At 40.9% G+C, this 27,786-nt stretch overlaps 1 protein-coding gene across 5 annotated transcripts in view; it reads left to right on the top strand.

The window, feature by feature from the left end:
* The window catches only part of LOC128327012 (ankyrin repeat domain-containing protein 26-like), a 241,575-nt gene that overhangs the window by 208,986 nt on the left and 4,803 nt on the right, over positions 1 to 27,786 (top strand). For 3 of the 5 annotated variants that reach the window (XM_053255066.1, XM_053255067.1, XM_053255070.1), the window contains 2 exons: positions 1,912 to 2,158; positions 3,414 to 3,488. In XM_053255066.1, the coding sequence (XP_053111041.1) occupies positions 1,912 to 2,158; positions 3,414 to 3,488 (322 nt within the window). Of the gene's footprint in view, positions 1 to 1,911; positions 2,159 to 3,413; positions 3,489 to 27,786 lie in introns of those variants that run through there. The other 2 variants (XM_053255069.1, XM_053255068.1) reach the window with 2 other exon arrangements.

A 27,786-nucleotide genomic window follows, 5' to 3' on the forward strand; every position in this document is an offset into this window, starting at 1 on the left:
GAGGTCCTTACAGCTTAAAATATCTTGAACAGAGAAGAGAAATTGGGGACTGGTGATGCATCTTGTAATGTGGACATTCCCTGGCTCCAATTTTCCTCTCTCTTCTTAACAGGGTAGGAGGAGTAAATATAGCCCCACCGCACATTGTATTTTTTCAAGATTGGGGCTATAGGAACACTTCTTCCTAGGCTCCCAAAAGGCATTCCAAAACTTTGAGATGACTTCTCCTGGAACTGCAGGCCGCATCCTTTTTCATTTTTGCTTCTTCATCAAGAGAGGTCACCTTACCCTCCCAGACCACCTCTATCTTGTGAGCAGGCTTGTGGATTTCTTTCTTGAGCTCTGCTAGCTCAGTTTTTTTTTCCCCTGCTACTCTTTTCTCTCCCCACCCACCTAATATATTCTAGAGAGAGACTGGACCCTCTTCTGGAACTGGGGGAAGGGCTTCTAGTATAATGAAATAGGAAATTAAGTTTGGGAGAATGTTTGTTTGCTTATTTGATTTATATACCGCCCTTCTAAAAATGGCTCTGTGAAGATTTTTAAAAAATGAACACCTCTCTTCCCCATGCCACATGCAGAGGCTTTAGGGGTAAGAAAAGAAAAACAGCACTTCATTTTGTGCTTGTCTGAAACCTCCCCTTTTCTGGCTACACAACAATAAACTGTTCCAATTTGAGGCCGGATCCATCCGGAACTTGTGGTCTTCAGCCTTAGATAACTCAGTGGGCGGGGGGGGGGGAGGTTTCAGAAGATGGTGGGAAGTGAAAGTTTCATTTTATTTTTCTTCCAGTCTCTTGTAAACCTCAAACAGCATTTAAAATAGAGATGTACATATCAGGCGGTATAAAAATATGATAAACGAACAAACAATAAATAAAATATCCTGCTCCACGCTGGTGGAGCCCTGATAGAAGTATTCCTCTTTAGAGCTGGGACTATATGGTAACAATTGGTTGCATGTTTTCACCCCCTTTTGATTGATTGATGGATTGCTGTCAAGTCGATGTCAACTCTTAGCGACCACATAGCTAGATTATCTCCTGGTTGATTTGTCTTCAACTTGGTCTTTAAGATCTCTCAGTGGTGCATTCATTGTTCTAATCGAGTCCACCCACCTTGCTGCTGGACGTCCGCTTCTTCTCTTTCCTTCAACTGTCCCCTGCTAACTTGGCAAAGAGGCACCTTTTAATGTGGTGATTCTCTTTTATTTAGCAGGGGGAGAGTAACTGGCCCTATCCACCCCCAGCACAGTACCTCCAGTGACTGTTGCTGGTGTCTATCTTATGTTACTTTTTTTTAGATTATGAGCCCTTTGGGGACAGGGATCCATTTTATCTAGTATATTAATTCTCTGTGTAAATAGCCCGGACCCATTTTTGGAAGGGCAGTATAGAAATTGAATGGATGAATGAATGAACTTTTCCCAGCATTATGGACTTCTCGATGGAGCTGGGTTTTCACATAATGTGTCCAAAGTATGATCATTTGAACCTGGTCATTGTTCCTTGAGTGAAATTTCTGAATTGATTTGTTCCATGATCCATTTGTTTGTTTTCCTGGCTGTCCATGGTATCCTCAAAAGTCTTCTCCAGCACCAGAGTTTCAAAGCATCAATGCTTTTTCTCTCTTGCTTCTTCAAAGTGCAGCTTTCACATCCATAGAGTGTCACAGGGAAAACCATTGTCCGAACTATTCTAATCTTTGTAGGTATAGACACATCACGGCATCTAAATATCCTTTCCAAGGCCATCATTGCAACCCTACCAAGTGCTAGTCTGCGGCATATTTCTTGACTGCTGGATCCTTTACTGTTGATGATCAATCCTAAAAGGCCCTTTTATGTATCCATTATTTTAAGATAATCAGTTATAACTACTCATGTGCTGTTTTTTGTTGTTGTTTTTACAGAGCTAATGAGAGACTAGCAGAAGCCAACGCAAAGATCCTTTATGAGCGTCAGAGGAGCAGGTCTTTATTTGCCAGTAGCTTTGTGAGTGGAAGCCTTTCTGCAAGTCCAGTCTTGGGAACAGTGCAGCTTGGAAATCTTGGCAGCAATGTAGCATTAAACAGAACTCCTAGCCTGGGAAGAGGGTTCATCAGCCCAACTGCAAATGCATTACCCTCAAAAAATAGAGCAGAAGCTTACTTGGCAAAGGTCTGTAATTGTAAATATTATTCTGTGCTTTCTGTAATGCTGCAAGTTTAGACCATGTTCACATAATCAATTACTGTGAACTAAAGTTCACAATTACTAAAGTTTCTCAAACACATTTCAGTGTTCTTTAACTCCTGGGCCATTTTGGCTAAGACTTGAAACTAAGTGACTAGAATATAAACTACTTTCTCTAAAGATAACACCTTAACTCCTCTCCTGCTTATTTAGGTGTACATTACAGGAGTAATGCCTACTGCTACTTAATGCTGCTTTGCTTGTATTAATGTTAAAGCAACCCAGCTTTCATTCTAAAGGTGCACTTTGTCCCTGTAGTGCAGAGGTTTTCAAACTGGGGGTTGGGACCCCACAGAGGGCAGGGGGTGTCCCAAAGTACTCAGGAGGGAGCTGTCAGGAGGACAAGTGCCTTACCTGACATGTCCAAGGTGTGTAGACAATCAGGGACGATGGGAAACAGACAGAGGCAGAAGCCAGAAACTCTTTGGCTCTTCTGCTAAACACAAAGCCAAGGGCACGCACAACAGGCCAGGAGACAGTTCCCTCTGGGGAGACTCTTGCTAGAACTTACCTAGAGAGTGGGCAAAGAAGTGCCATTACTGTGCTGCCCTTGGCTTTGTGTGCAGTGGAGGATCCACGTGATTTTGAGCACCTGTCCCCTTGCCTTGTCTTATCCTCTCAACCTATTCAAATCAATGACTGACATCCTGACTAACAATGTGTGAGTGTTCCTAAGATCAATGAAGCATTAGCCCCTGCACTGGTCTGCTGTGCTTCCAAAGCATAGGCACTCTTCCACTCTTGTGCAAGAGCGCAAATACTTCTTGGAGTTTGCCTGCACTCCAGGAGTGTTCTGCTAGACTGGGAAGATGTTGCTTGACCCTCAGGAGCAGGTCACATAGCTTTATATATTATTTTTAGGGGGCCATAGTATTTAAAATTTTGAGAACCCCAGCTTTATTGTAAATGTGCCCTGATAAGTAGCAAAATTAAATTAGTTTATATTTCTGCTGAATAGCAGACTAGTATTTGGACTCTGCTGTGTTCAAATAGCTCTTGAAAATTTACTTTTCTGTCCAACCTAGAACTCACATTGGAAAAGAAAGAACACTAAAAGAGTCCACTTTATAAATCTTTGAAGATATATATATATATAGCATGGTAACATTTGACTTGAAACTATTCATCATTCCAAATAAAAACGTGGTCTAAAGTATATCTATGCCTCCCCCCACCAAAGTATTTTTCAGCAGGAACTAGTGTGTTGTTTGGAGAGAAGAGGGGTGTGAACATGCAATCTTCTATACAGGGAGGAGTAAGTGTCTGAGAATATTGTTTGTATGACCTGAATACAGATTCACAGGTATAGGAGAGATGGTATGGGCTCCATGGGCCTCTGAAATCCTCAGAGCAGTGGTATGGAGCCTAAGTATCTTATAATTAGCAGATCTAGAATGGCAGTACCTCATACTAGACCTAAGCTCTGTGCTGCCTGAAGGCTGGGTTGCTTCCTTTAGGGAAGAGGGGAAGCAGAAAAGTGGACCTTAATTGAAAGCTCCAAAGGAGGACATGTGGAGATCAAGTGATTATATGATCCATTGCGTACACTGCCAACATGTCTGTTTTCCCATTCAGGTGAATGAGAAAATAGGAGGAACATGTTGGCAGATATACCATTGCTGCTTGTTTAGTAGCATGCATCATTTAGAAATACTGTGTTATAGTGTGGACTCTACCAAAGAAAACCACAGGGCTCTGTGGGCGCCAGGAGTCAAAATCGACTTGACAGCACACTTTACCTTTTTACCTTTAGTGTGGATTTGTACCATTAATATTTGATTGTTTTCCACAGGGTATTCCCTTTTAGTTATTGAAAGTTTTCAGAATAAATTACAAGTTGGGAAATTTTAAAAGCTAAAAACCAAAATGAATCAATTCTTGATTTCATCGGCAGCCTGGAAGTGTTATAGTATTATTTCAGTTGGAGACAGAAAAATATATTAAGACCCTGATAAAATTGAGAAGACATCTGCTTAATAACCATGTAAAAAAAGTAAAATGTAAAAAGCTAGGAACACCTTTATCCAAATTGTGTATTTTTTAACCATGACTTTGGAAATTATTTGTGAGCCTTAAATGTGGCATTAAATTGATCAGTTATGGGACTGGCTATAGAGACCTCTGATTCTTTGATACATCAGGTCCCAGCATAGACAGGTCTGCAGTGCTGGCCAGTGACAGCAGAATATTTTCATTTAATCTTGTTTCTGACATTTAAATTGTGCTAACCTTTTGCCTTACTAGACAAAGAAAGACCAAGAAAAAGAAGCTGATGTCTTTTGATATCTACCCATTGCTAAGAAAACTAGAATTAAACCCATTCCATGTGTAAAAATCATGATATGATTTCTGAAATTTAATTTTTATTAATTTTTAACAATAATCATAAGATCCATAATAAACACAGTTGGACTTCCCGCGCACCTCTTTTCGTGAAATAAAAACTATAAAGTTTACCTTATAATAATATTAATTAAAAAACCACAAATTTAAAGCTTAAAGAAAAAAGAAAAAACCGTTAGTCTACCCAACCTGCATTTCAAACTTCAAATCCAGCTGTAAGATCCATATTAGGAAAATAATTCTTTAAGTACAACAAAAAAAGGTTTCCAATCTTCCCTGAAACGTTCTAAGCTTTGATCTTTTATCAGTGTTGTAAGTTTTGCCATCTCTGCATATTCCAAAGTTTTTATCAGCCAATCTTCTTTTGAAGGCAATTCATTAGTCTTCCATTTCTGTGCATATGTTATTCTAGCCGCCGTAGAAGCATACAGGAAAAAAGTTAAGTTATTTGTAGAAATTTCTCCTTGTGTTATTCCTAGCAGAAAGGATTCTGGCTTCTTAGGAAATGTCACTTTAAATATTTTCTTTAATTCATTATATATCATGTCCCAATAGGCCTTGGCCTTCCCACAAGTCCACCACATGTGAAAAAAAGTATCTTCAGAATCCCCACACTTCCAACATTTGTTTGAAACATTTTTATACATTAATGCCAGTTTTTTTGGTGTCAAATACCATCTGTACATCATTTTATAATAATTTTCCTTCAAAGTATAACAAGCAGTGAATTTTAAATCATTCTTCCATAACTTTTCCCAGGCTGCCATTTCTATATTATGACCAACATCTTGAGCCCACTTTATCATAGTTGTTCTAACCAATTCCTCTCTTATCTCCTCTAAAAGTAACAATTTATACATTTTTGAAATTAATTTTTCATCATCTTGACATAGTTCCTTCTCAAAATTCAAAATCTGATCCTCAAATCCAACTTTAAAGTCTTTCTTATAAATCTCATTTAACTGATAGTACTGAAACCAATCTCTTACCACATTTTGTATTTCATTTAAAGTTTTTAACTTATAATCCTTTCCATGAAAATGCAACAGATCTCTATAAATACCCCCAGACACCTGCATATTTACTTCTTTACGTGATAAAGCTTCAATTGGAGATATCCATAACGGAGTTTTTGGTTCTAACCAATTTTTATATTTTAACCATACCCTCATTAAACTCCTTCTTACATAGTGGTTCAAAAAATCTTTATGTACTTTACTTTTTTCATACCATAAGTAAGCATGCCATCCAAACCTTCTGTCAAATCCCTCCAGATCAAGAAGAGTTGAGAGCCTTTGCAGATGATGTTGTGTTATTTTTAGAAAACCCAATGGACAGATCGAAAGACTTTTGGACAAGATACAGCAATTTGGCCAGTTGGCTGGATTTTATATAAATAAGACTAAAACTAAGGTTTTGACTAAAAATATAGATCAGAAAACTAAAGACAGATTATTTGAAATAAGTGCTTTAAGAGTGGAGAAGAAAGTGAAATATTTGGGTGTTTGGTTAACAAATAATAATTCTTTGTTGTTTTCTAATAACTATGTTAAAACATGGAACTCAATGAAAAATGATTTGCAAAGATGGTCCAAAATGAATCTATCTTTAATGGGAAGAATCTCAGTGGTGAAGATGAATGTTTTGCCTAAAATGTTATTTCTCTTTCAGACTATTCCTATAATTAATAATATGACTTGTTTTAGGCAATGGCAGAAGGATATAACTAAGTTTGTTTGGCAGGGGGAAAGACCAAGAATAAATTTTAAGAATTTAACAGATGCAAAGGAAAGAGGTGGCCTTACCTTACCAGATTTAAGGTTGTATTTTGATGCTGTATGTTTGACATGGCTAAAAGAATGGATAACATTAAAACTCATGATATGAATAATTTATTTAGGGCTTATTCTTGCTTCATTCACCCCCAACTGGTTATTGTATCAGTATTGATTATTATTTGTATAGTTTTCATTGAACATACATTTTTCACTTTCCAAAGAGAAAAGTTCCTACTATGTGTAGTTATCCGACAGCCTGAAGTTATACAGAAGAGATAGAAAATTAAGGGAATATGAGAAAATTTAGTCTTTTGTTTCTCTTTTACCCCAGTGACATTTGCTGAATTTTGCTCTGATTTCTATAGTTTGCATAGTCAGCAATTTGTGAAATGTATATCAATGAATATTATACAGTAGTAGACAAATCTGTATATAATGAATAGTGGTAGAAGAGCAGGCCAGGGCAATGCTGTAGAAATGCCTACCTCCCCATCCCCTGAATGACAATTGTGTGGGCAGCACTATTCCTGAAGAGAGGCTATTTCCCTTGGGCTTACCACAGACCCTATAAGTCCTCTACTTGTTGGGGGGAAGCTATAACATCACATTCCCCCACTGCCTCTTCTAGATGCCCCACCACAAAGAGACAAGTTAATAGCTTTGTACTTAACTGCACAATTGTAAAATCTGTTGTAAGTCGCTCTGTGGATCATTTATATCAAAATGCAGCATTGATTGATTGATTGATTGATCATGTTGGTGTCAGCTCTTAGCGACCACATAGATAGGTTCTCTCCAGGATGATCTGTCTTCAATTTGGCCTTTAAGGTCTCTCAGTGGTGCATTCATTGCTGTTGTAATCGAGTCCATCCACCTTGCTGTAGGTCAGCCTCTTCTCTTTCCTTCAACTTTCCCCAGCATTATGGACTTCTCAAGGGAGCTGGGTCTTCGCATAATGTGTCCGAAGTATGATAGTTTTAGCTTGGTCATTTATGCCTCGAGTGAAATTTCTGGATTGATTTGTTCTGTGATCCATTCGTTTGTTTTCCTGGCTGTCCATGGTATCCTCAAAGGTCTTCCTCAACACCAAAGTTCAAAAGCATCAATGCTTTTTCTATCTTGCTTCTTCAAAGTCCAGCTTTTGCATCCATAGTGCGTCACGGGAAAAACCATTGTCCAAACTATTCTAATCTTTATAGGTGTAGACACGTCACGGCATCTAAATATTCTTTCCAAGGCCTTTATTGCAACCCTACCATGTGCTAGTCTGTGGCGTATTTCTTGACTGCTGGATCCTTTACTGTTGACGGTCAATCCTAAAAGGCAGAAGCGATCCACCACTTAGGAACATAGGAAACTGCCATATACTGAGTCAGACCATTGGTCCATCTAGCTCAGTATTGTCTTCACAGACTGGCAGCGGCTTCTCCGAGGTTGCAGGCAGGAATCTCTCTCAGCCCTATCTTGGAGAAGCCAGGGAGGGAACTTGAAACCTTCTGCTCTTCCCAGAGCGGCTTCATCCCCTGAGAGGAATATCTTGCAGTGCTCACACATCAAGTCTCCCATTCATATGCAACCAGGGCAGACCCTGCTTAGCTATATGGGGACAAGTCATGCTTGCTACCACAAGACCAGCTCTCCTCTTCATTTCACTTCAATGTCTTTCTTAATTGTTAGTTCTGAGACTGGTTGCTGTACCCGTTGTCATTATTTTAGTCTTATTTACATTTAGTCGTAGTCCCCGTTTTTCACTGTGCTCCTTGACTTTCATTATTAGAGCTTGCATATCATCCACATTCTCAGCTATCAGAGTGGTGTCATCAGCATAGCACAGAAACATTGATGTTTCTTCCTCCAACTTTAAAACCATGCTCATCTTCTTCCAATCCAGCTTCTCTCAGTATATGTTTAGCATATAAATTGAATAAAGATGGATAAAGTATACAGCCTTGTCTTACTCCTTTGGCAATCTGAAACCAGTCTGTTTCACCATGTTCCGTCTGGACTGTTGCTTCCTGTCCTGTGTATAGGTTTCTGATGAGAACATCAGAAAGGCAGTATACAAACATCTAGATAAACACAGCAAACTTGTTGACTATAGAACAATAGGAAAACAAACATAGCAAGTACCTTGATTAGATATTACTTTAAACAAAGGGAAAATTCAGACATCCAGTAGAGGTAGAAGGATGTTAAAAACACACATTGTAGTACATCAGATTATTAGGATTAAGGGGGAAAGAGGAAATGGCAAGAAAAATTAAAGGAAAATACTTATTTCAGATAGATAATGGAAGGAATATTTGGTTTTGGTGTAAAGGAAAAAGATAAGCATATTACAGGAGGCCCTCCTTTTTGTGGGTTCTATCGCAGTTTGTGTTGTTTGTGGGTGGGTCATAGAGCCCTGGTTTCTTTGTTCATTGGACAAAAATAGCCCTATTTTCAGTTATTCACAGTATAGAAATCTAGTGGGGTTTTTTGTTGTTTGCACACTAATACTAGGGTTATTTTTAGCTATTCATGGCTAAGAGCCACCCGGAAATGATTTCCGGTGTCATTGCCAGTGGCCATTTTGTGACTTTTCCACCCCCCAAAAAGCCCAAAATTTGGAGGATTTGGGGGTTGGGGAACATTGCTAGAGAGCAAGACAATGTGCTTTACTACTCTTATTTCTGCCCCCTCCTCTTTTTAATGAGGTTTGAGCACATTTAAGGGTGCTGAGAAACCTAACACCCCCCACCCATCCCCACCCATCCTCATAGGCTCATGGTTTCTTTTTCCGTGGTTTCTCAGTTCATGGCATTAGGGTGGAATGTAACCCCAGCAAAAAAAAGAGGGGCTTCTGAACTTTCTTTTAAAGAAACAGATAAAGAGACACAGAGAAGGGAAAGAAAAGTTAGAAGTTTTCAAGGAAGAAACTGAATATGGAAAGAGGCAGAATGAGAATAAAGACATGTAAGCGGGGGCGGGGGAATAACCTAGGTTAGTATTCCTTTTATTTGTTTCATTGTGCTTCTGTGGCTGAGGTTTTGAACAGGGACTTCCATTCAAGTTTGCTAGACCCATCTTTGTACCAGTGTAGCAGTTTGAGGACTCAAGGTATCAGGCTCATTTCTAACAAATATGTTTATATCTTGGGAATTACTGTTAGCTTAATCAGTAAGTTTTGCATTCAGGAATTTGAATATGTGACTAAGATCTTGGGCCTCCTAGTTGGTTGGTTGGTTTTTGTTTTGTTTTGTTGCCTTATCCTTTTTCATTGGACAAGTTTCTTGTGTTATTGCAGTCTTAATTTTGTCATTTTTGTTTTATTTGTCATAGCAATAAACACAAGCCACTCTTTTCTCCCACTGTTTTAAACCCTCTATGTTTCCTTTGACATACTTGCTTAATGTTGTTTTCCTCTTGTTATTGTCCTACCATAATAAATAAACCTAAATAATTCACTAAAGTTACTTTTAAAAGCAAAGCAATCAAATATCTCTTTCAGAATTTTTTAAGAATTTTGAGGTGATCCATGTTTCCGCACAAAATGGGTTCTGTGCCTGCACAGTAAGCCCTGCAGAAGAATCCCATAGCTCCTTGAGGTGCTCTTTGGCTCTGTTAAATCACACAAAAGACGTGACCATTATTTTCAGCGGGAGAGCACCTTCTCAGTTCCTTCTCAGCTGCCACAGCATTCACTTTGTAATGGATTTGCTCCTCTTTTCTCAGTTCCTGAAAGAAATATTGATGTCTTTTCTCTGGTTTTTCAGACAACGGACTGTTTAAGGTTTCTCTTTGGATTTCGATTCAGTTATTGATCTAATGGATGTTAAAAAGACTTCTTAAAGTGTACGTCTTGCCGCGGAACTCTCCCTTCCTCTGACAAACATTTGATTTTGAGGGGCGAACATCACAATGTAAGAACTTGCAAAATTTGTTTATCCTTCTCCAAATGAATGGTAAAGAGCAAGGAACTTCGTCTAAGAGTAGTTTTGTATGAAAGTGCACTAAAACCACCAACTCCAATGCTGAGATCGCCTTTCCTTCTGTCAGTCAACCCTCGGGATCGAGCTCAACATTAGAGGGTTTGCTGAGGTGATGCTGTCAAGGGCATCACTCCAAGAAAGACTGCACGAAATCTTTCTTCAAAAAGCCTGAAGCTGTCAGTAAAGATGATAGACACTGACATAATAAGAAGAGGAAACACCAAAGAGACAACTCTCTGAGCCACTAGAGCAGTGGTTCTCAATGTGTGGGTCCCCAGATGTTGCTGAACTACAACTCCCAGCATCCCTAGCCCCATTGGCCTTTGGTTGGGAATTATGGGAGTTGTAGTTCAGCAACATCTGGGGACCCACACGTTGAGAACCACTGCACTAGAGTTCCAAGCATCGCCAAACTTCAACGTTGACAGCCAAATATACACTGTCAGGATCGTCAACACCATCATCTTCTACCTTTGTGCAATCCCGACATACACCCTCTCCAACAGTAGTCTAGAAAGGTCAAGAGAGTTTTCAGATCTCTCCAGATGCTATGGAATTGTGCGTGTCATGTTTCTCAATGCTGGTTCCATTATTGAGATTGACCACTGTGACCTTGGTGGGTGCATCAGCGGTTCCACTGACACCATCAACACCCTGTCTGATTTCAGACTCAACACCAATCCCGATGCCAGCAAACAAGACTCATCAAGTGAGCCCTCAGAAAAATGTGACTGGCACTTCTAGTGCCTTCCCTGTAGTGGTGGAATTTTTGCTGGATAGCTCACCAGCCAATTCAGACTGTGACAGGTCTGATTCAAGCAGGGGTGTGATTTGATACTATGCTTCGAAGGAAACTTCCCCAAAGATACCAATATCAGACAACTCCAAAGAATTTGGGGTCGCTTATGGGATCTACCTTCTCCATCCCTTCAGGATCCACCTTTAGGGGATTTTCCATGCATGGGGTGGATGTAGGTGAGTCAGAGTTCTTGCCTGTCCCAAATACTTCTTCAGCATCTCCAGTGAGGATAAAACCTATGTCCTCCCCATCTCTTAAATCACTTACTTTGAAAACCGTGGTTGCTATTACATCAGCAAGGAGAGTCAGTGAACTAACAGGATTGACTCCCCTTACACAAAGTTCTTCCCAAAGTCATCCTAACAAATCCAACATTTTGATCCAAAGTGATCTCGGGATTCCACCTGAATCAAGACATAGCCTTACCTTCCTTCTTCATGAACGCTTATACTCCTCTGGAGAAAGCAATGCACTCCTTAGATGTTAGATGGTCCATGCTGTACTATATGGACAGAATGAAGGCATTCTGAAAGTCCCATAAACTATCTCCCATTAAGGGAAGAAAAAGGGACATCCTATTTCCAGGCAGAGACTATTGCACTAGCTAGTAGAACTAATCTTTGTATGTTACAACAAACAAGGTGTCAAGCTGCCTCCTAGGGTAAAGGCACACTCTACTAGAACTATGGCCACTTCAGCAGCTCATATGTGGGCTTAAGCATGGTAGACATTTGCAAAGCACCTAAATGGTCTTCAGACTTTCCTTTTGTAAAGCGTTATGCTGTGGACATCTGCTCAGCGGCAGAGGCCAACTTCAGTCAAGCAGTTCTTTTAAAAGTGCTGTAACTACATCCTAGCACCACCACCCCCATTCAAGTGAGCTCGCCAATCACCCATTTTGTTAGGGAACATGGATCATCTAAAGATAAACAGGTTGCTTACCTGTAACAAGTGATCTTTTTGGTGATCCATGTTCACTCACAACACCTGCCTGGCCTTTCCCGCTACTAAGATACCTCCATGGTAATAATGGTTACTCTGTCTTCATCCATCCACGTTCTTCACTCTTGCAGTGACTGATCAGGAAATGAGGAGAAGGAGCTCTCCCTCCAAAAATAACAGTTACACCTTGCACACGATTCAGTGGAGCCAAATAGATTCAGAGGAGCCAAATGGAATTCTTCTGCAGGGGTTACTGTGCAGGTGCAGAAGCCATTTTGTGAATGAACATGGATCACCAAAAAGATCACCAGTTAGGAAACATAGGAAACTGCCATATACTGAGTCAGACCATTGGTCTATCTAGCTCAGTATTGTCTTCACAGACTGGCAGTGGCTTCTCCGAGGTTGCTGGCAGGAATCTCTCTCAGCCCTATCTTGGAGAAGCCAGGGAGGGAACTTGAAACCTTCTGCTCTTCCCAGAGCGGCTTCATCCCCTGAAGGGAATATCTTGCAGTGCTCACACATCAAGTCTCCCATTCATATGCAACCAGGGCAGACCCTGCTTAGCTATGGGGACAAGTCATGCTTGCTACCACAAGACCAGCTCTCCTCTCCTCAGTTACAGGTAAGCAACCTGTTTAACTGGTTTGTATACTATGCAGAACCTGAAAGCATTATATCATCATTTAATAATAATCTTCTGCTTCATTCTTTCCAGAAAAAAATCTTCTACTTCATGCCTTCCAGCAAACCCATTCCTTGAGATCAATGTTCTGTGCTCATAAGCACTCATTTTTAAACTGCTTCTGTGCTTGGATAATTGCATTAAAATACTACCCACTTCTTTCACGCACAGTCACTGGTTCCTTCTCTTTTCTATTTAACTTTCCTGCATTTATTGGCTGGAGATATGCAGCACTAATATAGGTCAGACAACCCCAACTCAAAATTTGCCAATGGTTGAGGGGAGAGCCTCAAAGCTCACATATTTATTGCATTCAAATTCACAACAGAAGTAAAGAAGAACACCACTTCTTGAACCTTGAGGTAATTTTTAGACTGACTTGCTCTTATCTTCCATGCAAGGTAACTAGATCCTGATATCAATTTTTAACCATTTCTTAAATTCCTAGTCATTAAGACGATTGAACATTGAATTTGTTTCATTAGATCCGTGGTTCCCAACCAAGGTTCCTCCAGATGTTGCTGAACTACAACTCCCATCATTCACTGCTACAATTTATTGTGACTGCGGGTGATGGGAGTTTTAGTTCAGCAACATCTGGAGGAATCCTGGTTGGGAACCACTGCATTAGATACGCTTATCAGAGACATCTAATCTTAGAAAGTAATGGACAGTGAATATCACTGATGCAGAAATGTTTAGAACATTTCTCTTCTAAGAAACAATTGTCTTCATTCCACAATCCTTGTGGATTGACTGTAGAAAGACATTTTCAACATGTTGTTTTCCCTGGTCTCTTATGCAACAAAGACCTCCCTTCATTCCAGTTTATATTTCATAAAGTGGAAGTAATCATAATGTTTCATGTAACAACTGTTAAATAATAAAGATTTAAAAGAAATCCAAGAAATCTTTATTTAAGAGATTCTCTTATTTTCAAAAGGATCACCAGGTCAAGAATACATTAGCTATAGACGCAGATATCAAATGGGAATATTGTTCATTAGTTTATAACAAAGCTATATACTTTAACCTTTTAAAAATATCTAGAATTATTTTTTGTGGAATTTCAGTAATGTAATTCTGTTACTCGAAACGTTATCTGTTTTGTTCTCAAATAGAAATGTTTTGCCATAGATAGTAGAGCTGTTGAAAAACTCCTATTATTTGCAACTCCTGGTGCCTGATACTTCGTAAACTGCCATTTTTAAAAATCTTTATCTAAAAACCAACAATCCACCACCTTCATTTTAGTACATCCTTGAGGACTGAAAATTAATTTTTAAGAAGCAAACAAGATTCTTTCAAACCTCACTACTAATAGATTTTGCTCCAAACCACTGACTCATATCCGGACAAAAAGTGCATGTGCTCAAAAATGTTTCACACTTTCAACAGGGAAGGGGCAATTTTCACCAATCCCTCCTTCGCTCTGCAGCCCTCTGTGCCTCCTGGATATATATACCCGAGGGTCCTGCAATTCTCAATTATCTTCGGGAGGCACAGATAGCTGCTCGGGAAAGGGGACTGATGAAAATTGTCCCCACATTGCACACCCAAAATGTTATTCCACAGGTACAATGTTAGTCTGGATGTCAACCACTGGTTTTTGTCAGCAGTCATCCCACTGGTTTTTGTCAGCAGTCTAGACTAAAATTGCTTTATAAAGATGAATTGTGATAAATATTTGATTTTAGCAAAATGTTAGATCAGTTACTGTAATGCTTTCTATAACTTTTTAATTTCATTTATAACCATAATAGTACTTGGCTACCTTATCGATGGACAATTTCATATGCTACAGTAGAAACTTGGACATACATGGGCAAGGAACCAAAATGAAGTGCAGCTTTTTAATATGTGTTTCTATAGTGTACACACAATGTTAGAAAATCATGAATAATCATTGCACATTATGGGGTAGAAGGTAGTGGGGTGGACAGGCTTTCAGGAGCTACTGAGTTTTTTGTTTGTTTGCTATTGCCTTGGGGAGCTACCGGTACAATATGGCATTTTGGGAAGGCAGAGGCTGTCAGAGAATGACAGTTTGAACCAACATTTACATCAACAGTATAAAAGATTTTAACATTAAAAAAAAATGAATTCCCAGATAATTTTGTTGCAGGACATGGTGGAGCAAGAGACACTCCTTTGTGAAGAAATTGTAGATAAATTAATGGGAAAGAAAGGAAAATTAAGTTGATGAGAGAGGAAGGAGGAGAGAGAGATTAAAAATAGTTGCAATACTGTAATCAGCTAGCCAGTCAGATTGTAGTATTGGTGGGAAGGGAAGGAAGTAGCAGACCCAAATGCTTGGAGAGCTACTTGAGACAAGCCGGGAGCTATTAGTAGCTCCTGAGCTAGTTAATGAGGGTTTGCACAGCCCTACCTGGGTAGGGCTGTTCATGTGGAGCAATGAGTAGCCTGAGCTTTCTACCCAGGCTTTTACTGAGAGAGAAGGATGTGACTGTGCCCTTCTGCTGCAGTCTCCGGACGTGTGGCTGATCAGGTTTCGTTCAACCGCAGAGGCTGATCAGGCCTTCCTGTAGCCTTCTGCAGCTAAAGCACCCAGCAGTGGGGAAATGCCCCAATGCAATATGCTCCTTGTGTGGTGCATTGTGGTCTTTCTGGAGGCCGGATTGTGTTTCGCTGGCCCCTCCAGATGGCCACACTGCTTCCAGCAGCGTGACTCATGTGGGTGAGTAAGTGAGATGGCCATATCATCTGGGGTGGGGGGGAAGGTAGATGTGATCCTGCCTCCTCACACACACCATTAGGTCGTGTGAAAGACCTTAGTGGCTGCCCCTGCCCTAAGTGACTGCCTTGTCTGAATAGGTTTTCTGTTTCAGCATAGCTGTAGTGGTGTGCCTGGACCGGTCCGGAGCCATGGAAAAGGCCTCCGGACCGGTCCAGAAGTTGGCCAGTCCGGTGGTCCGGCAGCGGGGGGAGTGTCACTTTAAGGGCGGGGGGGTAATACTTACCCCTCCTGCCGCTCTTCCCCCTCCAGCGCTCGTCTTTAAACAAACGTTTTTGGGGTGGCAGGGTTCCTTCCTTCCCCCATCATTGGCTGCAAAGCTCTAAAGTAAGTAGAAGCTGGCGCTACACATGCGCCCGGCGCGGCCCGCACACGCCCGTTTTCACCGCTGTATACACATGCTGTATACGTCACACACGCGCGGCGACAACGGGTGTGCGCGCACCGCTCTGGGCGCATGCATAGCACCAGCTTCTACTTACTTTAGAGCTTTGCAGCCAACGATGGGGGCAGGGGCGGCAGGGAGGAACCCTGCCGCCCCAAAAACGTTTGTTTAAAGACGAGCGCCGGAGGGGGAAGAGCGGTGGGTGGGGTAAGTACTACCCCCCCATCCTTAAAGTGACACTCCTCCCAGTGCCGGACCATGCCTCCGTGGTTCCGTGCACATCCCTACATAGCTTGTATTGAACAAGGGATAGTACAAGTAGGCAATTATCACAATCTTTGTTTCATTTTGGATTTGTAGTTAGGAGATTTATATAATACAACTTTTAAACAATGTCCTATCTAAATTCTCAGATGATCAGAGTTTGGATGTGGAGTTTTATTTATTTATTTATTTATTTGATTTTATTTCTATACCGTCCTTCCAAAAATGGCTCAGGGCGGTTTACACAGAGAAATAATCAATAAATAAGATGGATCCCTGTCCCCAAAGGGCTCACAATCTAAAAATAAACATAAGATAGGCACTAGCAACAGTCACTGGAGGTACTGTGCTGGGGTGGATAGGGCCAGTTATTCTCCCCCTGCTAAATAAAAGAGTTGCTGTTTATTTGAAGAATGACTCTTAGATCTGGATCATGATCCATTGCATTCCTAAGGAATGGGTTCTGCGCCTGCTCAGAGACCTAGCGGGTAGACTGACTAGCTCCTTGTGATGCCCACTCTGCCTTACACGTGCTTCGTGCTTTTGTTGAAATTGGCGGCCATTTTCAGCTTTTTAAAGTTTTAATCTGTTTTTAATTTTTAGGTTGTCTACATTGTGTTAAGATTTTTGTATATGTTTTAACTTGTTTTATATTATTGTTCACCACCCAGAGACAAAAGTTTGGGGTGGTGTACAAATTTGAAAAATAAATAAATAAATAAATTTCTTGCTTTCTTTTTGACCACCATTGCATCAACACCTCATTGCTGGCTTCCTCAGTTTGATTAGATTCATTTGACTGGAAAGAGAAAAAAAGATAATAGTTTTTTCTCCTGTTTGACTTGGACTATATTTGATTCTTAAAACAAATAATGGACTGTATTTGTCATTTTCGGAACTTACTATTGACGCTCCAAGGCTGTTGCCTCAGGGCGTGCCTTTAACGGCAATGGAAACCAAGAAAATGTTCAAAAGATGTGTGGAATGTTGGGCAAAATTGCCATCAACAAACAGACCACCACAACTCATGTTTGCTATGTTTAGGGGAGCAGCGCAATCCAACAGCGTGCAAGATATGCTTCTATTATCAAAGCAAACGCTTAAAAATCAGGTGCCAAGACTCCGTGTAGCACTTTACAATGATGCACTATGCCCTCCAATACCAAGGCCAAACTCCCGCTTGATATAGGGGTCGAGGTTGAGCTCGATGTCAAAGTCAACACTGAGTATGCAGGGATCTTCAAAAACACATTCTAAAACCTCTGCTGGGGATACAGAGCCCCTATTCAAGAGACCAAAGGAGGTCCCGCAGTCGACACATGGGTATAAAGAAAAAAGAAGAGGCGCTCCTCGGATGAGGAAATGGATTCTCCTCCTAGCAAAAAACATTGTACCAAGTCGAAATCTAAGGGCAGCACGCCGTCACCGACATCTCTACAAGCCCACCAACAAGATCAGCAGCAGCTCTGTTGACGTCAGTGGAACAACCCTCGAGGTCATTGTTGTAAACAATGCCTTCAATGTTGACCACAATATTGACCATGGGCTCGACGGGGGCTGGTCTTCGGAACATAGTCTCGATGTCAACATCGGTACAGACTGCCCAGAATACAGACATGATGTCGACGTCAGTTCCGACTGCTCTTTCAGAGCCGCCTACAATGTCGATGACCGTTTCAAATGGTTTGGCTTCGCCCAAGAGAGTCTGACAAGTGTCCCCAGCTCAAATGCCAGTGCAGTCGCTGTTGACTCGTGTCAACTGCATATGGAGAGCGGACTGTGCTGATTTCTCTACTGAGCATCTTTGATGATGAAGTTTCCCTAGATCCAAACACTGTGACTACTTTGCTAGCTATGCTGGATTCTTCAGATAGCATCCCTTCAGGGTCCATTTTCCATGGCTTCTTAAGTAGTGGTCTTGACATCGAGCAGGATTTCGAGGATTTGCCAATACCTGTACCTAAAAAAACCATCGATGTCGCCTGTGCTCATTGTAACGACTGCGTCTATAATTCCTATTTGTTTAGAGTTGCCAGTGCGAATTCCAGAGCCAACAGTATCTAACTCTATGGGACTATTTACTAGACCATGAGTACCATCGCCAAGGTCTGTGCATACTGCATTAGCATTGAAGTCACCCATGCAGTATGTGAGCTCTCAGGGGCTTGTGCATCAGCAACAAGGTCAAAGACAGATCACACATTCATGTGGTTTCTGCCACACTCCAACAAATGTGTTGCCCAAAGAATATTTTGAATTCCAGATATGGAAGGCACAGCGTGCTTTGCAGCAACCTCTGTTAGTGGCCACTGGGCGTCAAGTGGGTGTGCAGCAACTGAAGACCACCACTAGCACTACTACAGTGTCTACCACTTGCCAGACAATAGCTAAGGAAGCATATCACCTGGTGATACCGGAGCAGCCTCCAACACCACCAGAAACTCTGGTGGTGAAGCAAAGTCACCTGTAAATACACGAAGGTGTCCATCACTACCAGTGAAAAAAGGCTCCTCCAGTTGTGCCATCAGGAGAAAGTGGAGGTGATGGCTATTCGTCTGAATCAACAGAGCAACTCAAATAGGGTGAACCATCCTTCTGACCCAGATCTGCCATTGGATGTGCCATCCAAAACATCTACTTCACCTTCTGAAGAATTAAGGGCTTACCATGCCCAGATTAGGGAAATGGCGGAGGCATTGGGATTGGATTTAAAACAACCAGGGGCCGACTTAAAAGACCCAGTGTATAACATGATGGCAGCTTCCAAGACGACACACCCAGTGGCACTCCCAGTGCTGCCTGTAATTAGTAAGGCAGTACCGTCTGCTTGGGATGTCCTACAGACCTTCACACTGACCTTGAAGCCAACATGCAAAAATGGATGTTATGGGAAGGAAGGTATACTCTACCTCTAGTTTGGCTATTAGAATAGCCAACTACAAAGCTTGCATGGCTAGATATAATCATCACCTGTGGGATGCATTACTCCAGGACTTTACTGCGATGAGCCCTGAGGAATTTCAAAACAAATGTGCTGAAGTATATGAGAAGACAAAAATCATCACTAGACAGCAGCTCAGGACCTTCAAACATTTAGCAGAGATGGAATAACGGGCCATGGTAACAGCAGTGACAATGTGCCATCGCGTGTGGTTGAAGTCCCCAAACCTAAAACAGGATATGCGTGATCGCATAGAAAACTTGGCCTATGATGGGAAAGTGAGAGCACAAACTCCACTACGGAGTCATTAAAAAAATTGAAATATACAGCTAAAACCTTGATGCCTTCTGCATCCTGTACAGCATCGCATAATCAGCCATGTGGGAATCAACAGCCCAATTATAGGCAACAAGAATGGAAGGATTTATAGTGTCACTACAGGCCTTATCAGAGAAATAAGGGTTTGGGACAGTGACCAAAGGGCCAGAACACCAGGGCTTCTAAGGATCAAAAAAGCAGGCTCTTTGATCTGTTCTACCATCCACCACAAACAGAGAAACAACTGCAACAATCACCTGCTGAGGCACACAGCACCTGCCTTGTGGTTGCCAACAATTCCATCAGATTGGGAAGCCATGCTCAAGCATGGTACCACATAGCATCAGACCAGTGGGTGCTCAGAATTATCAAGACTGGTTATGCTATAGATTCCAAAGCCATGCCTCCATTCTTGGGCATGAAATACACAAGAGCAACCCCAATATTGTTGGAGGAAGTGCAGGAATTGTTGGAAAAGAAGGCAGTCGTCTGGGTGTGGTGGATGGCCAGATTTTACTCCTGATACTTTCAAATCCCAAAGAAAGATGGGGGAATTCGGGCAATCATGGACCTGCGAGGTCTCAATTGGTCTGTGTAGGCACGCAAGTTCAGAATGACAACGTTGTAAGGAATACTGCCTCTCTGTGCAGGGAGGAGTGGGTGGCAGCATTAGACTTGAAAGATGCATACTTTCATATAGGAATTGAAGAAAACCAATGCAAGTACCTACTGGGGGGTGGGGGTGGGGGACCAATATACTATACTCCTTTTTTGGTTGCCAACAGCCCTAAGTGTGTTCACAAAGGTCTTGGCAGTAGTAGTGGCATACTTATGTACAGAAGGTGTTGTGGTCTTCACATACTTGGACGACTGGCTTCTGGTGAGTCAGAACAAAAGAAAGTAACGTTTGCAGATCCACTTTGTGTTGCAGCTACTGCAGGATCTGGGCATCAATGTCAACTGAAAGAAGTTGAACCTGGAACCACAAAAGCACATAAATTAAACTGGATCAATCTTAGATGTGCAGTTATAAAGGGCATACTTACCAATAGAACGCTATCAGCAAATCAAGGACCTGATACAGCTATTCAACATGGCTCCAATGCAAGCTATTAACAGCGTACAGCATTTGATGGGATTAATGGCATCTTGCAGTGAGACTGTGCACTACACGAGACTACGGATAAGGCAGTTACAAATGTGGTAACCCATACATTTCCGCCCAGTTGCTGTCACTACCACAAGGGTCCTATGATCTCTGCGTTGGTGGATAAGGAAAACCAACCTGCTGGGCAGCATCCCTTTTCAGACCCTAACCCCTGCACAGTGAGTAGGTAAGCACAGACATGTCCCTTAAAGGATGGGGGGGTGCACTGTGCTGGAGCAGGAACAATGGACCAGGCAACAGCAATTTCGGCACATAAATGACCCAGAATTAATGGCAATGTTCATGGCTTTGAAGGCATTTGAACCTCTGCTACACAACAGGGTGGTGCAGTTTCAACTCGACAACACCACAGCCATAGCATATCTCAAAACAATGGGGGGGTTTCTCCCGCTCCCTTTGTACTTTGGTGCATAATTCACAGTATTTACCCTCTGGCCATAAATACCCGGGGAGTGGACAATGTACTGGCAGATTACCTCAGCCGATCCATGCAGCATTACCAAGACCACGAATGGGAGATCAGCTACACCTCTCTGAGGCAGATATTTGATTTATGGGGACATCCAACTGTGGACATGTGTGCGACTGTTGCCAACAAAAAATGTCTGAGATATTGTTCGTGTGCCACTGTTGGAAGAAGGTCTCTGGGAGATGCATTCCAGCATGCATGAAACAAAGGGCTCCTGTACATATTTCCACCTCAGCCACTTATCAACCATGTACTGGGGCAGATCATTGAGGATGAGACAAAGGGCATCTTAGTAACGCTGTGGTGGCCTTGCCAGCCATGGATTTGCACCGCTTCTCAAACTCTTGAAGGGGATTTACCACAGATTTCCACAAAGATCTGTTCTCCTGGTGCAAGACAGCGTAGCGATCTAGCATCTGGATATAAGGACTCTGCGGGTGACAGAATGGAGAATCAGCTACTATGGAAAATACTAATTAACAATAGACAGACATCAACTCGAAGATACTACAGTTTCAAGTAGAAACGATTTAAAGAGTATGATCATAAGCATGGTTTCCTTCCTGGCAAAGCAACCCTAAAACAAATATTACTTTATATGACTACTTTGAAGCTTACAAGTTTGGCAAATGTATCCCTCAAAGTGCATTTGGCTGATATCGCTTCAAAGCATAAGGGATAGTATGGCACTACTGTTTTCTCCCATCCAGACTGCAAACAAATTCTGAATGGTGTGAACAATTTATATCCACCGATAAGAAAAACAATGGAAGAGTGGTTCTAACTGCACTCGGATCACCACAGCAATCACTACTGCAAGACGTATTCATGAGCTGATGGCATTGTGCATAGACATACCTTATACTATCCATGAACAATAGTCATGTTCCTGGATCCACAGTCCATCCAAAAATAGTGATGGAGATTCATTTAAACCAAGATATTATTCTGCCAGCTTTTTCCCAAAAAGCAGAGACAGAATTGGAGAAGGCACTGCATTCTCTGGATGTAAGATGTACTCTGCTGTACTATCTGGAGGCAACCAGAAGTATTAGAAAGATGAAGAAGCCATTTGTGGCCTATAGGGGAAGAGCCAAGGGACAGTCAGCAACATCCCAGCAAAGGCTCACACATTGGTTGGTGGAGTTAATAGTGCAAGCATATAAGCTGCAGGGTGTGGATCCACCACATAATATACTGGCACATTCGACCAGGGCATACGCATACTCAGCAGCCCATCTATCTGGAATGTGTATGGATGACATTTGTGTGGCTTCCACATGTTCCTCACAACAGCCGTTTATTAAGCATTACACCATTAATCTGCTATCTTTTGAGCTGAAGGACTTTGGGAGGAGTGTTTTAAAACGGGTGCTGCCATAGGCATTAGGGACTACTGTACCCACCACCTTGGTGAAAAGCTGGCTAATCGTCTATTCCATGGGAATGCAACGGATCACGATCCAGATAAACCGGTTGCTCACCTGTTACTTATGATCTGGTAGTGATGTGTTGTATTCCTAAGACCATCCCAAACCTCCCTATAACAGTAGGAACAGAACAATGATAAAAAAGAAAAAACCAAGTAGAAACACTGTAAGATCGTCTGGAGATGGCGGTCTGTCAGAAACGGAGAAAATGGCACCCCCAACTGCCCATTTCAACAAAAGCACAAAGCACGTGCAAGGCAGAGTGGACATCACAAGGATCTAGTCAGTCTACCCACGAGGTCCCTGCACAGGTGCAGAACCCATTCCTTAGGAATACAACAGATCACTACCAGATCATGTTTTACAGGTGAGCAACCTGTTTATCTTTCCAAACTGAGGTCCCCTCTTAAGAACAGTAGTGCCACTTTCCTGAACCATTGACAGCTTCACCCCATTCTAGAGAAGCTCTTTGTGTGTGTAGTGCTAGGCAAAGCTTGGTTTCTGTAACTGGGAAAAGAGACAAGAACTAAATTATTGGGAGTGCTCTGGCTGACTTGGAAGTAACCCAAGTCAGCATTGGATGGTAGAAATAATAAAAGTGTATCAATGGCTTCTACTGTGTAAGGTAAAGTACCTTTACATATTGCTCTAGATTCACTTAATTCAATATAGTTCTCCTGTATCAACAGTTTACAATTCTGTTCTGGAATGTACAAGATTTGACTTACAAAAGCAAGGGCATTTCATGTTTGACTCTTATTCCTATAAAAGCATCAGAGATCAGTTCATGTTAAATCACAACACTGGCTACTCAAAAGTTAATATGCAACATACTTTATGCAACATTTTTAATAGGTTTGTTTGTGTGGCAGAAAATGTTTCAGACACCAACATTCTCTGTAAATGATATAGGCTGTATTAACTAGGGATGTGCACGAATCAATTTCTTAAATTTGATTTGTGCCCGAATCAAATCACCCCTGATTTGTTTTGTGTCCGAATCTGTCCCCTCCAAATCACCCCAGATTCAATTTGATTCAGATTCAGATCAATTTGGACCATTTATAAAGGTTCTCTTGGCACCAAATTTGGGTGGTGGGTAGGTCCCCATGCGTGCCACCTACCACCCATATTTCAAGGCAGTGAGATACTTGGTTGATTTTTTAAAAAAAACTGATTTTGTATATTTCCACCATAGGAAATAATGGGGATTGGAAGTTGCCCTGTTCTAACTCTAAGATGGATCCCCAGCTTTAATTTTAAAAGATAAGCTACAGCCCTTGTAGAAGTGGAGTTATGGAGCAAAATATGCAGTCACTATTTTTCAAGTATTTAGATTCTTTGGTGTATAATAACTTTTTCTCATAATGTATCCCTATGATGATTCATTGCACAACTACATTTCTTCTGTTCAATTTGATTGTCATTGGACAGTGTCAACTGCACCCCACCACCACCTGCAAGGCAGTGGGGTACTGAGTTTATTTTTAGGAATATTTAAGAGTTTAGATTCTTTGATGTCCAATAACTTTTCCTCATAATAAATCCCTATGAGGCTTCATTATACGCCTTCATTTCTTCTGTTCATTTTGACTGTCTTTCGACAGTGCGAATTGTGAACTGCCATGTGTCAACTATACACACACACACACACGTACTCAGTTTATTTTCTAAGTATTTTTGATGTGTTTAGATTCTTTGGTGTCTTCATTACACATCTTCATTTCTTCTGTTCATTTTTACAACACTGCTTTGCAGGTGGGGGTGGGGAATTAGTGGCATCCCATGTGCCAGCTATCCCCCAACCCGTAAGCCACTGGGTACTCAGTTTATATTTTAGGGATTTTTGAGGTGTTTACTCTTTGGTGCATAATTAATCCTCATAGGGATTCATTATGAGGAAAAGTTATTAGACACCAAAGAATTTATTTGTTTGTTTGTTTTTATGAAAGCTGGGAGTCTGGGGGAATTAATAGGAGGAATCCAAATCTCGAAGTGATTTGAATCAAATCTGGTACAATTTGATTTGGATCCGAATCTAGCCAATGGACCACAAGGGTGATTTGTCCTGTCTCCTACTTGCCTGAATCAGCCAGATTCAGGAACAAATCGATTTGTACCCAAATCAATTCGCACATCTCTAGTATTAACATAGATATTTTAGAGTGATTAGCTGAAGTTTGATCCTGCCTCCCCCCCACCACCTTTTTTTTTAAAGATGCATATCAGGTTTTCTGAAACTTAACACATTCTATGTTTATTTCCGTACAAACATTTTGCTTTATCGAAGGAGAATCTTTATGTCCTTTGCATGAAAATGCATTCATAAAATCAGCTTCTGCAACAAACAGTCCTCACTCTCCAAATCACAAAGTCTTAAAATGTCTACCTATCTGTGTATACACATATATATATATTATCCATTTAGATTTGGATAGTGGGCTTCTGTCTTGTTAACAATAGGGATCTGCACAAATCCTTGAAGTGGATTGGTATATTAGAAACAAAATCATGTGCAAAGTATTTAAATTTAAAATCACAATATTAGCTTTACTACTTTATCCTGAGAGATTATACAGGTACATAATGTAAGCCATATTTGAATCAATGACTGCTTTTGGTTACACCTGTCGCCATCTGTGTAACAGATATATTTTCTGTCTCCCTCTCCCCTATCTTGGCTTATTTCTAGCATTGCTTTTTTCCCATGGATTTTCAACATATAACATATTTTTTTTCCAGAATATTAACCACAAGAATGATGACAGCTAAAAAATTAACAAAAACATATAACTTTATAAATATATATATATATATATATATATATATATATATATATGTATGTATGCAAAAGACCTATATTTGGTTATAGCAAAGATATTTTGTTTACAGTAGTTAATAAATGATAACCAACAACACTGAAAGCCTTGCTTTTTCTTCCCCACCCCCTAATTTGTATAACCAAGTTAATTCTGCCATGTTAATTCTGGACATCAGTTGTCCAGATCCTAGACCTAGCTAAACATTCCCTGTTGTGGGATTTACAAGCTGTTTTCAATTTGGAGGCAAGTGGGGAATGGGGGGGAGCACAGAGTCCAAATGGAAAAAAGTGGGAAGCCTCACCTTATGGGCTCAGAATAGAAAATACATACAGATTGCTTGGTGTATTTTCATTTGTTTTTCACTGCCCTTGAGAAAGGCTAAGGCCAACATCACTCAAAGCATTCACTGTATCCTGTTCTTTAGCATCTCCCTGTGGTGCCTCTTTCTCCCCCACCCCCCATTTGGAAGCAAACAACACTTTTGCTTCCAAACGAACCCCTCTAATAGGGAATACTACCAAGCTTGGCTTCTGTTGATTCTTAACCTAATGCACCACCTACATTTAATCTCCAGCTTTGCTAATATAAAGACTACCCTGTTTCTCTTTACATCTGCTCTCTGCCTCACAAGGGACTTGCATGTTCTGCTTGGTGCTGGAGACAAAACTGAGGAACTACTAGATTTTATTTCCTAAAATCTCATAGTAAACATAATATCCTAATGTTTTGTGAACCGCTACTTTGTCATTGGCAGTTCCTTTCACTCATGTAAGCACAACTTTCCTTCTACATGTGGAAGGAGCTACTAATTATGGAGCATCACTCTGTTGAAAGGTTAGGATACAATCCATTTATTTAGTATTAAATAAAAAATTTAATTTCTATTTTTATTAAATATTAAACCTCTATTTTTAAATTAGAGAGATGACAACAGCTATTCCCCCAATAGCCCTTCTGGCAACCTAAAATCTATCTTACGCCTAGCAGAGGCTAATCAACTGAAATCTGCATAAAACCTCCTGCACTCCATCTTTACTATTCCAAACTGCAGACTTGGGTCCTTTTCCATTATGTCCGTGTGTGTGTGAGTGTGTGATAGACAGTCGGTCTGTCTGTCCGTCTGTCCCTCCTTTCCTCCCCACAACTTAGTTTGCTTAACATCCAGCCTGAAGAATAATTCTGAAGAACTTGAAAATTTGCTCACTCTTTTCTGACACTTCAGTTATCAGATTACCCTACTTTGCCTTTTAACTTTGCCTTTACCATCCTTCCTTTTTTAAAAAAATGCATATCTTGTGTTGATTCCAAATAAAGATTCTGGTTCACTTTATTGAGTTCATCTTTCCTTATCTTTTTACCACAAATTCTGCTTAGTCTTGCAGCCAGATATTGTGCATGTTTACTTACTTTACTTTATTTAACACATTTAAATAATGTGTTTAATAAATTTTGGGAGTAAGTTACAGTTTAATGGGACTTACTCCTAAGTAAATGTACATGATTGCATTCCTTAGCGTAGGTCTGAATTTTTCTCATATTGTATTGCTCCAGGTTTTCAAAGTAATTTAAAGGATGTGTTTCTCAGAACAACATCCCCAACTGTGCAGGAAGCAATCAAAAGTACCCTAGTTGAAATTGAAGCCTGCATTACAAACTAAAAAATCTCTACCTCTTGTCCCTCTGGGTATTTTTAATATGCATCATATATTCATGGTCCAGTTTTCAAAAGTATTCCCTGTTTTGCAGGGAAATGTACAGTGAGAGGAAGTTATCAGAAAGTACCGTGCAGCCCAAGGCTAAGTTTAGAAGCAGTGCAAGACCATGGTTTATTTTTAGCCTGCCAACAAACCGTGATTTGCTTGGGGGAAACAAACCACAATCCAAAACCATGGTTTAAATATATTTAGTACAACTCTGGCTTGCTATTATGTCTGAATTCATAGACTTTTGGGAAACCACAGCTAGGGACCTTGTTCTGTCTTCTCCAAATGGCTGCTGCACCATTGGAACTGTACCGTGGTGACAGGCACTGAGTCCACAGCAGATGAGAAACAGCAGCTGACAAGCAGCTCTAAATCATGGTTTGCATGTTTCATGTTTTGAAGTGCAAACATAAGAGTCCTGCTGGATTAGGCCAAGGTTGATGTAATCCATCGTCCTGTTTCCCACAGTAGCCGACTAGGTTCCTCTAGGAAGTCTACTAGAAGGAGATGAAGGTATATTCCTCTCCCACCATTGCTCCCTTCCAGCTGGTATTCAAAGGCATATTGCCTCTGAACCTAGAGGTAGCATGTAGCCATCATGATTAAGTAGCCATAGATAGAATTGTTCTCCATGAACTTGTCTCATCCCCCTTTGAAGCCACGAAGGCTCACAACCAGCACCAAATTCCATAGATTAATAATGAATTATATGGGAAAGTACTTCATTTTGTCTGATCTAAATCTCCTGTCAATCAGTTTCATTGGATAACCCAATTCTGG

The sequence above is a fragment of the Hemicordylus capensis genome, chromosome 5, assembly GCF_027244095.1.
Source record: "Hemicordylus capensis ecotype Gifberg chromosome 5, rHemCap1.1.pri, whole genome shotgun sequence".
Classification (NCBI taxonomy): domain Eukaryota; kingdom Metazoa; phylum Chordata; class Lepidosauria; order Squamata; family Cordylidae; genus Hemicordylus; species Hemicordylus capensis.